This window comes from Pygocentrus nattereri, chromosome 7 (genome assembly GCF_015220715.1).
Source record: "Pygocentrus nattereri isolate fPygNat1 chromosome 7, fPygNat1.pri, whole genome shotgun sequence".
Classification (NCBI taxonomy): domain Eukaryota; kingdom Metazoa; phylum Chordata; class Actinopteri; order Characiformes; family Serrasalmidae; genus Pygocentrus; species Pygocentrus nattereri.
The window spans coordinates 20,184,874-20,197,290 of record NC_051217.1 but is presented as its reverse complement, the minus strand read 5'-3'; the positions used below and the strand labels follow the sequence as shown (position 1 = coordinate 20,197,290).

General features: G+C 37.0%; 1 protein-coding gene across 8 annotated transcripts in view; it reads right to left on the bottom strand.

The window, feature by feature from the left end:
• The window catches only part of cngb1a (cyclic nucleotide gated channel subunit beta 1a), a 67,995-nt gene that overhangs the window by 37,998 nt on the left and 17,580 nt on the right, over window positions 1–12,417 (bottom strand). For all 8 annotated transcript variants that reach the window (XM_017708016.1, XM_017708018.1, XM_017708022.1 and 5 more), the window contains 3 exons: window positions 10,172–10,196; window positions 1,629–1,905; window positions 16–162 (listed from right to left, as the gene is read on the bottom strand). In XM_017708016.1, the coding sequence (XP_017563505.1) occupies window positions 16–162; window positions 1,629–1,905; window positions 10,172–10,196 (449 nt within the window). The remainder of the gene's footprint in view (window positions 1–15; window positions 163–1,628; window positions 1,906–10,171; window positions 10,197–12,417) is intronic.

The following is a 12,417-nucleotide window of genomic DNA, read 5'->3' as shown; positions in this document are numbered from 1 at the left end:
GTGTGTGTGACTCACTGTTCTCCGCTGTCTGGTTCAGACATTTCGGGCTCCATGTTGATGAGTCCAGTGTGCTCCTCCTCCAGCTGTCTGACTGCAAGCTCTGCAGCCTGGAGGGCCAATTCCTCCGCCATCCGTGCTGCCTCCAAACGCTCCTGCTCCAGCCTTCAAACGACAACACACACACACACACACACACACACACACACACACACACACACACACACACACACACACACACACACACACACACACACACACTCCATTTTAAAACAGTGACACAAAATACTGATGTCATAGCAAAAAATCTAATTTACATAAAAGTACAGTGCAGCAGCCGCCTGAAGTCTGTCTGTAATTTAGCCCCTGTTTATAGATAACAGTGTTACACAGTATCAGAAACCACATTAGCAATTTAATATCACTTGATAGGAGAGTCCACTATTTTTTCAAAATTTCTGCATAATGAAGTCTTTAAGATGTCCTTGATAGAGGTTTGATGTGAAATGCATCATTTTAAGAACCTCATAATTATTCACTGTGATGTGCATGCAGGGTATTTTAAATGAAAAATACTCCCCAAAAGAAACTTCTTTTTTAAGACGTATCACTACTTTACCATCATCAGCACTGTACATGAAAAGTCAGAGGACTTATGTAGGTTCACTGTTGGTTTTGGACAGTAAATGGCTGTGTTTGTGTTGTAGACATGGTGACGTCTGGTTCCCATCACCACCACTGTAAAGAAATCTGAGTCTGTAAGTTTCTCTATAAAAATATTTCATATCCTATTTCACATCCTTTCGCAACTTTCGCATATGAAAGTAATGTTTTCCTGTTCTTGTTTGATTCAGGATTTCAGCTGCTCATCATTTCGGGGTCTCTTTTGTCGTATTTTCCATTTGAAATTATGCGAAATGTTTTTATACAGAGAAGGTGGCAGAATTCCTGGATCCTGTTTATATGTAGTTCTATGTTCTTCTTTGCATTTTAGAGTTTTAACTTGCATTTGTGGATGCAGTGATCATCTGTGTTCACAGACAGCGGTTTTCATAAGTGTTTCTGAGCCATAATCATATTTGTTTTTAATGCAGTGCTGCCTGAGGGCCCGAAGATCACGGTCAGCAAATACTGGTTTTTGGCCTTGTCCCTTACATACAGAGATTTCTCCAGATTCTCTCAATCTTTTACTGCTATTATGTACCGTAGATGATTAAAAAAACAGAAGTTCTTTGGCATTTTATGTTGAGAAACATGCAGTCTTTCGCAAAGTGGTGAACACCTCCCCATCTTTACTTCTGAACTTCTTTACTTTTTAAACTCTGTCATGTCACTGACCGGTTGTCAATAAACCACTAGGTGTTTTTTTTAGCATTACACAACTTTACCAGCCTTTTGTTGCCCCCATTCCATCTTTTTTGGAACGTGTTATTGGCATTAATAACTTTTGCTTTTTTATCTACCCCGTCCCAACTTTTTTGGAAACAGGGTTGTACATAATTCATTGGATAAAAGCAATTGAAATTTTTCTTTTTGTATGAACTAAACAGAATATCATGAATTATCCTGCAATATTCCCCAAATGCCTCATTTGGCTCATACAAAGTCTGATACTGATGTCATGCCCTCACCTCTCCTGCATGGAGACCATGGCAGCTTCCTCAGCCTTGCGTTTGATGTTCTCCACCAGCGGGGTCCAGCCATCAGTCTGGGTCTCAGCGTCCTCCTGATCCATGGCCAACACCTCAGGCAGGACTCTGGGCAGGGCCTCCAGCAGGGGGCTGCTCTGCACTCCCTGCAGGTCTCCCTGCTTCTTTGCTTCAGCATCTCTCTGCGCCTTCTGCTGCTTCTCCCAGTCTGAGTCCACCTCCTCCAGCACCATGTCTGATGGGTCCTGCATGATGCAAACTGTGGACAAACGGGGGCCATCAGCCATGTGGACTGGTTAAATAATGGTTGATAACTGGTTTATAATCTGATTTACACCTTCTTCTCACTGTTAATGTTGGCCAGCAGAGACGTGTTCGGTGTCCGAAGTTTGCTTCCTTAGTTTTGCACTGGAGCTACAGGGCTAATATAGCTGACAAGTAATGCAGTGTTATTTTCAATCAGCATAATGCAAACTGCAAATCTGAATCAACACACACTTGCCTCAAACCATGTGTAGTTGTTCAGTGACCTCAAACAGACGTATGTATGTACTTTCTGACACTGTATTGCACACTGTTATCTATAAACAAAAGTCTATAACTTAGCATCCTGAGGTATGACTTTTGTCTGTATGTTTGCTTATTTTTGTATATTGGCTTTGTAGCTCCAGAGTAAAAGTAAAGAAGCAAACATCAGATGCCAAAGGGGTTTACTGTAAGACAAGGTAAATTTCATTTTAGGCCAAATCATCTGTTTAATCACACTGACGACTTGTGCAGACAACCAGTGGTAATTAAGTAAATGTAATTAGTTTCTGTATTAAGTAGTTTTTTTGTGTATCTGTACTGAAGTTTTTCCATTCTGGGTGACTTTTTACTTTCACTCCACTACATTTCAAAGTCTAATATCTGACTTTTTCCTCCACTACATTTTTAGAAATCTGTCGTTCCTTTTGGTTTCTGTGTGTATAAAAACATAACATGTCAAAATGAAAGAAGTGCAAAGCAAGAGCACCAATCAGGGCACAGCGGTCACTTTGTTTAGAGCTTGTTTTGACCTGTTGGTCATACCGACCCAGTGCAGCACACGGTTCAACATCAGCGCAGCAGCGTAAAGTTTTGGGAGAGTCTGTTCAACATAAATGATGAACTAACCTAACTTTGTGTAAATAGAGCACAATATAGAAATATGTCCACATATGCAGTCGTGACTGATGTGGCTTTTTACTGAATTTATACAAACACCATTTCATTTTATAGTAAATTAGTTTGGGCTTGTTTATGTTTATGAACAGAGGCCTACAGATCAACATAGTAAAGGAGCTCATTTGTGATCCTGAGTTTAAAGCCAGTTTTTAATAAACTTAAACTTGGAACTAAGTTGTAAATACATCTTAAACTGAAACTTTGCTTGTTTGTAAAAGTGATTTCAGAGCCACTCGGTTCTCCCTGATGGAAACTGTTTACCTTCAGTGTTTTGTGCTTATGATCATTTTAATAGACGATTATTATAGATTAATAATCACTAATTAATGACGTTCTATTAAAAGACTGGTTTACCAAGAGAGACGCTGGAGGATTTTCACCTAAAATGAGTTCATGAAGCGAGTCTTGTTATAAAATTGATAACAGGATATCAGAATCATAATGAATCTTTTAGTACTTTTACTTTTGATACTTAAGTACATTTGAAGGCAAATACTTTAGTACTTTTACTCAAGTGGAGGTCTAAAGGGAGGAACTTCTAGTTTTACTGGAGTAATAATTTACCTTGGGTATCTCTACTTTAACTCAAATACATGGTTTGTGTATTTTGTCCACCACTGCAGACAACAATAAGTTGATATGTAGCATTAGCGGACTGAGTCGTTACCCTTTTAGGTTTCAGAGTCATACATGTGACCTGATATGTTACAGTCTCACTTACTTTACTAGAACTTTCCCTTTAAGAAAACCACACAGTAGAGCAGTCAGTAGCTGTGCTAACTTGAGTACTGCAGGCTGCAGCTACTGTTTTAATTTTTTTATGCACATTTTTCTTGTACTTTACTTTTTCCTCACAATTATAACATTGGTGTGGGTTTATGTACAAAATGCAGTCATAATCATGATGGATGAGCATATTCCAGCCTTTCTTTGTCCTTTAGAATTAAACAGGCTGTTCTTGTTTCTGTGACTTTATGACCAATATATGTAAATGATCACTGTTCTGATGGGCTGCCCTTTGTTGTTTCTCATTCAAAAAGCAGTCTTGGCTTAAACACTCCTTATAACTTCAGTGTGAATAGGAGCTAAATGGGTTGTTTTTGCAGTTTAGTTTTAAAATGGTAAATCTTTAAGCTTTAACATTGTTTATGTTGTATATCACATGGCCTGTATAGTGGTTAACACTTCTGCCTTTGACACAGTAGACTGGGGTTCAATCTCATACCAGGGCAAGCACTCTACAATATGCTAATAGTAGTCTCCTAACACCACCTTGACCTACCTGTGTAAAATTATTATTAAATTAGATTCCTTATCTATAATGTGGGAATCTCTATTTTTCAATCGGTGTGGTCAACAGTACAATGAACTAAATATGAACGCCTTCGTATTTAATTGGACTTTGCTGGTAAAGTAAAGCTAAACATGACAATTGTCACGTTTGGCCCCTCCCAGTCCTGTCCATCTGTTCATGTTGTTTTGGTTTAAATAAATCCGGCCAATCAACAGCCACATATATAAATGACATATTTAAGCAATAGAACACGAGAGGGAGTGTATGATTTGCGATATCACATGACGTCGAGTGTCTAATGCTTTTAGACAACAGTTAAATAAATAAAGTAAGAAATAAATAAATTGGGTTGTGAACGTGGCATTTAATATGTTTTAATGTTATTATTTTAATGTATATATCTCCACTAGTGTAGCTTTGCCTAGTCACACTATGTTCTAAATAGGGTTTCAGCCCAGACTTTTCAAATAGGGCACAATACAGAGCAACCAATCAGAACATAGCTCATTTACATATATTGGCTGTAAAGGCATGGTAACAAAAAAAAGCCTGTTTGTGTTTATAGCAGTTGAGTAACTGTTCAGACTAACTACCACAACAGCAGCTGTGCTTCCATCAAATTTCTGTGCAAATTGCAAGCGATGAAATGAAGCTTTGCAAAATAATGTGATCCATCCATCCATTTTCTAATGTGATCATTTCCCTCAAAATGACATGTAGGAAAAAGAAAAATGCTTGACATAATGACATCATTTTATGTAACAAAAAAAAGTTTATTGACAAAAAGGAGTGTTTGTCATGCTTCCATGGCTTTCCTGCCTTCTCCATGACCTACTGCTAAGGACATTCTGCTGTTTATTTTATTCATTATTATTATTATTATTATTATTATTACTACTACTACTATTATTATTATTAATAATAATAATATTTGTTTTTAAACATTGTAAATGTGCTACACAAACCCCAATCCACCCAACAAAAAAAATTTCCACTGTAGGTTTTCCGCAGTTCAGGTATTGATAAACATTGTCCCTGCTAAAAAAGTTTAGTCAACATTCATAAAACATTACCAACAACTTTTCTATAGTCTACATGAGCAGAATTTTAAACTGATCAATCACAATATTCATGATACACCAAAACATTAATTCTCTGCAACCACCTGTAGATTAAAAAGCTACACACAGTAAAAATATATATCTAAAAAAGCATCTTAAATGTGGGCAAATATATATATATATATATATATATATATATATATATATATATATATATATATATATTATTTGTTCTTCATTATTCTTCATAAAGTTTTGTATAGGTTTATACAATGATCTTTTTTTTTTAATCATTTTGTAGATGGCCCAGTTACTTACTGCATATCAACCTCCCACCACACAAACTTTAGCATTTCAAAAATAATTTATTCATCATTACATGCAGCAAACATTTCTCATATTCTGTAAGCCTGTGCAAAGCCAGCAGTAGCTTCTTAAACAAAAAACAAAAAACAAAACAAGAACAATACTGTAAATATCAGTGGTCTTGAACCTTCTTCGCTGTGGAGTCCGATACCAGCTGAATGAAAAGTATGGCTTACTTGCTTAGCATAGCAGCAGGTAAGGGTGCTGTGCAGTACTGCTGATACTGAATAATAGCTGGCACAAGGGCCTCTCTGTAACCTGAAAGCCTTTCACGGTGAATGTAAGTTATTAATAGGCTTAGCAAACAAGCTTGCTTGGTTTCTAGAGGCAATCGAGTTAAAAAGGCCCTGAATGAACTGAAGCACTAAGGAATCATTCCATAACTCAGCTAACACAGATAACAAGCGAAGAAAAGTGTGTAACGCAGTAATGCATTATAGCTGCTCAAAGATCTCGGTGTGTATGTATATGTATTTGTATTAGGGCTGCACAATATATTGTTTGTTATTAGTATCACAACATTGGCCTCTGAAGTACCGGCATTGCAGGCGGCTGCACTGCACAAATGAGCCGTCTAACCAAATTACTGTTTGTTACTGATATCAAATATCTGATACCACACTGAGGATCAAACTCGCAATCTCCTGACAACAGGGCCAGCTTTTAGACAGTTGCGGCACTTGGGAGCCCCGTATTGTGAAAATTATATATATATATATATACCATCAACTTTTCTGCTGAGCTCCCGTGAAAGAACACTGTCATCCACAACTAACCAATCAATGTTGAGGATGCCTTCTCTCCAGCCATTCATCCAACTTGGAGGAAAGCTAGTTTGGGTTGTTTTCAAACACAACAAATTGTATTCTTAAAATGTATTTTTCTGTGTTTTCTTGCATAAATACTGTCATATTTTTCTATTTATTATTATATATTTTAGTTTAGAAAAGTTCTCATATCACTGTCTCCTACAGAGCATCCTACTTTTTCAGCATGAGATGCAAGCGTGCCTTGCATTTAAAAAGGCATCATCTGAACGGCCTTTTATGCAGGAATTTAAAAATAATTCTATGGGAAAGGCTGAAGTGTGAAGAGAAGCTGGAGTTGAAATACAAGTAAGACTGATGGGGCAATATAACTTCACAAAATCCATAATAATTGCTGTGAAATTGCCAGGAGGGCTCATGTGTGAAGAGAAGCTGATATATTACCTGGAAAACAATGACATCTTGGTTACGGCCAGCAATGCTGAACGTTTCTGCAACATTTTTGTATTTAAGAACTATGTTTTAAGCTCTTGCTGTCAGTTTATAGCTTTTTGAGTGAAAATCATCACCAGTATGTATTTTGCATATGACTTTAGTGTCATACTACTTGAAAGAAGAGGCAAAATCTGCCACTGGAGCATGTATGACTGCTCAGTGATGAAGCATGAACAGCAAAGCAGAAGGTTTGTGTGAGGCTATTGTTTTTACCATAGTAACATACTGGCAGTAAGCCAATATTTTTTAAATACATTTTTAATCTCACTTTGTTTTCCAGAATAAAATTCAGCCAATCTAAGTGATGTGTGGTTAGTGGTTTGTTTTTCAGACACACTGCTAAACAGTCACAGCAGAATATCTCACACCTTGAGCGAGCGTGTCGGTGCCGCCCAACTTGAATGTGAGAAGTTAACTTCAAAACTTTAAAGTCGATTCTCAATTCCAGAATGCTGTTCCAGATAAGTTTGTGGGTTTTATGGTAAATCAGGACTTATGATCTAATAAATGTGTGTAATTTCAATCAAAATAATGCAGACCCAGTCATTAACCATGACATGTTATTAGCCTGGTGTGTTTTTGGTGAATGGCATATCTGTACCAATGTAATTGCAGTAATGTGTCCACATTGTGCAGCCCTAGTGTGTGTGTGTGTGTGTGTGTGTGTGTGTGTGTGGCTGATTCAATCTCTCCCTGTCCCTCTCTCTCTCCCTCTCTCTGCAGATATGTCACTCTCCCAGTCTTCCCCTCCTTATGTTTAAGGGGTTTTCACATCCTTCTCCCCTGAAACAGAAGGAGAAGAGGAGCTGAGTTAGAGTTTGTCTCAATACTCAAACACCTCCACCCAACACACGTCCTCATACCACAACAGCTCTCAGGCCCAGTCTTGAGGAGACAATGCCCTGCACATTATCAACGCGTTAAGGTGCCACGGCCAAATGACAGTTTTTATTTATTTTCTAAGTGTAAATAAGTGACACATCATAGACAACATACTTCTGCACATTTTAATGCAAAAGTATGGTTTATATGCTGAATTTAACATATAGGTAAAAAAAGCATAAAATGTGGCCTGTTCAAAAGATATGGCATGTATTTTACATTTTTCCCCCAATTAGGAAAAAAATATAAAGTATGCACTAAAATTAGAAGAAATATGTCATATTTACCCATATGTTCCCTGTAGAGGATGTGTTAATATATTTTCACTTAGAAAAGCAAGCGAAACTTGGGCACTCAAACTTTTGCATACAGTCGTATATCCAAATCATTTTCATGTTTCTTCGTACATAAATGTGTGAAGCATAAACATCCCCATCCCCCAAGCAAAATAAAAGCAGAAAGACCTCCATGCTTTCTATTTATGCGTTGTCGGTGTGAATTTGGACAAACACATGAAGAGAGCAAAGACATATTTACTAATTAACCATCTGATGAGCACCTGAACGCAGCATAATTGTGCTGGAGCTGGTAAAACAAACACATGCAGAGCCCACAAGAGTGGGATTGAGAGCCACTGTCCTTCCATTTACAACCCCATTTCCAAAAAAGTTGGGACACTGTGCAAAATGTAAAAAAACAAAAAAAAACAAAAAAACCCCCCAAAAAACAAAATGCAATGATGCACAAGTCATTTAAACCGTATATTTTATGCAAAAAAATAAAAAAAGCCAACAAATCAAATATTGAAACTGAGAAATTTTATTATTCTCTGAAAAATATATGTACATTTTGAATTTGATGCCAACAACACAAAGTTGTGTTATGCTAAATAAGACACCTTGTGGGTAACTGGCAACAGGTCAGTAACATAATTAGGTATAAAAAAGCATCCCAGAGAGTCTTGCAGAAGTAAAGATGAGGAAAGACTGTACAATCAAATAGTGCAACAATTCAAGAATAACATTTCTCAACATAGCAAATAACTTTTGCTTTTCATCATCTACGGTACATAATAACATTGAAAGATTCAGAGAATCTGGAGAAATCTCTGTATGTAAGGGACAAGGCCAAAAAACAGTATTTTTGCAGGCCATGATCTTTGGGTCCTCAGGCAGCACTGCATTTAAAAACAGATATGATTTTGTATTGGGCTCACCACATGGGCTCAGAAACACTTACGAAAATCACTGTCTGTGAAAACAGTTTGTCGTTGCATCCACACATGCTAATTAAAACACTAAAATGCAAAGAAGAAACCAAATATAAACAGGATCCAGAAATGCTGCCACCTTGTCTGGGCCTGTGCTCATTTAAAATGGATGGAGGGGAACTTCAAAAGTGTCCTGTGGTCCAACAAATCAATATTTGAAATTTTTTTGGGAAGTCATGGACACTGTGTCCTATGGGCTAAAGACCACTCAGCTTGTCATGAGGACACAGGTCCAAAAGCCAGTATTTACGATGGTATAGTGGTGCATTAGTGCACATGGCATGGATGACATGAACATCTGTGAAACTACCATTAATGCTGAATGATATACATGTTTTAGCAACTTATGCTGCCATCCAGATGACGTCTTTTTCAGGGAAGGCCTTGATTATTTCAGCAAGAAAATGCAAAACAGCATTCTGCATGTAATACAACAGCATTGCTCTGTATTTAAAGAGTCTGGGTGCTGAACAGACCTGCCTGCAGTCCAGACCTATCACCCACTGAAAACATGTGGTGCATTATAAAAAGAAAAATACGAAAAAAACACAGTGGTAAACAAGCCCCGTCCCAAGATTTTTGGAATGTGTTGTTGGCATCAAATTCAAATGGACATTTATTGTTCAAAAAAACAATAAAATTTCTCAGTTTCAACATGTGATATGTCTTTGTAGTGTTTTCCTTTAAAAGTATAGTTTACATGATTTGCACATCATTGTATTCTATTTTTTTGCATTCTGCACAGCATCCCAACTTTTTTTGAAAATGAGGTTGTAGAAATGAGCTCCCCTACACTGAATTGGACTTCTCTGCCTCACTCACGTCTTGTAAAATTCAAACTCAATCCACAGAAAAAATGCTTCTGTCAGACATCCATGTTCCAATCTCTACTACACTAGTAATATTAGAGTGCACTGTATTTTAACCAACAACCAGAGTCACTGAAGCTGCCTAGTGACGTAGCTGCTACGTTGCCTCAATGGACTAAAATATATTTGTCTAATCTGTGAGTTCTCCATTGAGTTGTCTAAGACAAAACCAACAGATGCAGATGATATGAATCCATAGAGGTTTACTAACAAATTTTCCTGCCATCAGTCAACTACTGGCAATCGTTAATAGCAGGTTCTTTAGAGCTGTATGAGGATGTGATGGTAAAAGAAACGTAGAATGTTGAAACTTACTGCTCTGAACAGCATCTGAGGTCTCCTGTGAAGAGAAGCCATTAAAACAAATTAAAATCTACACACACTGCACTGTCACAGATGATGTAAAGGCCTTTTAATGGCCAACAGGGCTAATCTAGAGTCTATGTGTAAGACCAAACGAAAGGGTTAAATATGCTGCCTGATGTCTAAGACTTTGATTTGAAAACATTTTGACTTTAAACATAATTTTTTTAAAATCCATAAGTCTCTTTAATGACTGCTTATTGTGCTTATAGAAAAAAAGGCTGTACATAGAAAACTGCACAGATCCATGTACCTTCAAATCTAATGATGCTCCAGTTTCCTCCCCTTCATTCCTTATTTATTTGTTTTTGCAATGCCTTGTGTCCTTTCAATATGTTGTCTAGTGTCACTTTTTCATCGTTGTCTCCTTTTATTTTCTATTCTTTATGCATTTTGTCATTTTTCATCTGAGCGTCACATTAAGGTCACAGGGCCACAAATTGGGTACATGTCCGATCTAGGACCACATGAAAGTGGCTCAGGTCGGATTTGAAAAGATCAGATTTGCATTCACACAGCCCTGAAAACATCAGATCTGAGTCACATTAGGGTAAAAAATCTGATTTGTGCCGCTCCAACCTGGTAATGTGAACGTAGCCTCAGTGGGTTAATCTAGACTTATGCATTCTAATGAACTTTTCTGAACTACTTTTGAAAGTTTTTGAATGAAGAAAGGTAAGAAATATATTTTTACATTGTGCATAGGACTTGACTTGAGGGAGGATGTGAAATGCAACCTCCCACCAGTAAAAAAAAAAAAAAAAAAGTGGCATCACTTAAGAGTTCTATTATTGACACCCTCGTATCATCCTTACGTGAGATTTCCACCCCACAACATTTATCTATGCCAAATAAACAATTAATATCATGGCACAGCATGAACACACCTACAGAAGAGGTGACTATGTAGAACCACATGCTTTCACTTTTCACTGGTTATGCTGCAGATTGTGTGGTACAGCGAATGTGCCTGCTGTCAGGGTTGCCAGGTTTGCAGTTCTTCTGATGAATTAGGCTAGTTTGAAAATGCTGGGAGAAAATGACAAGCTTCGGGTGCTGGTGGGTGGCTTTTAAGCAAACCTTGGACAAACCTGTGCCTGGCAACCCTGCCACAGGGAACACTTAAACATACAGCAAGATCTGTAAAATTTAAGAAATGATAATCAGTGTAAACCAGTAAGAGACGTGTGAAGTTATTGAAGTTATCAAATTTAGTTTATAGTCTTCAAGGATTATCTTATAATTAATTAAATAAAAGGTCAAATAATAGCATAAAAATGCGACACTGTTAGTTTCATCTCCAGGATGGGAACTGCTGCAGTGTTACTAATGTTATGGAGACATATATGTGTGTGTGTGTGTGTGTGTGTGTGTGTGTGTGTGTGTGTGTGTGTGTGTATATATATATATATATATATAAAATGGATAGTGGTTTTCTGGATGTTAGTGTGTTTGTTCAACCATTTTCAAGCCTCTCCTCGAGGAAGCCCAGTATTATATGTAGTTAAAAAGCAGCTCCTGGTTTGACCAATCAGTGCTTCAGTAAATTGAGCTCATGATGTAATTGATGATATTAACAAGTCTCTGTGGCGGCTGTGAAGGTGTCAAGGAAAAATATGGACCCAAGAAATTCTTGTTACTTTTTACTTTTTTGATGTTTATTTGAATTATGAATGTGACTTTATTGTTGTATAATAAAGTATGTATATTGTGATAAACTCACTGCTGAGGTCAATTGTTTAAAAAATTTGCTTAGATGCCTAAAACTTTCGCACAGTATTATGCATTTAATTTTATTTGTTATTATATTTTTTCAACTGAATGTGGTTTTAAAGTTCACAGATGTGACTACATGGTACTGAGGTCTGTGTTCTGTATTGTTTTCTTGTTCTTTGTATTAACCATGTATGTATGCAGTAAGACAATCATACACAATGTATTTCAAATTAACAAGATACTGAATCACAACTGTTTTCACAGAGCATCAATAGCTACAACACTTGCTTTCGTCATGTTAAAGGTTCATTTGCTAATACTTCAAATTAAGCAACTGGACTACAAATTTCAAAAGGTGTCAAAACAGTGAAGTGCATTTCTGTGTGTAATATTTCCCCAAGAATTCTAAACTTGGTTAATATGCCAATATATATGACAATATAAATGAAATACATTTTGGTGTTTAGAATGCATTGCAATTT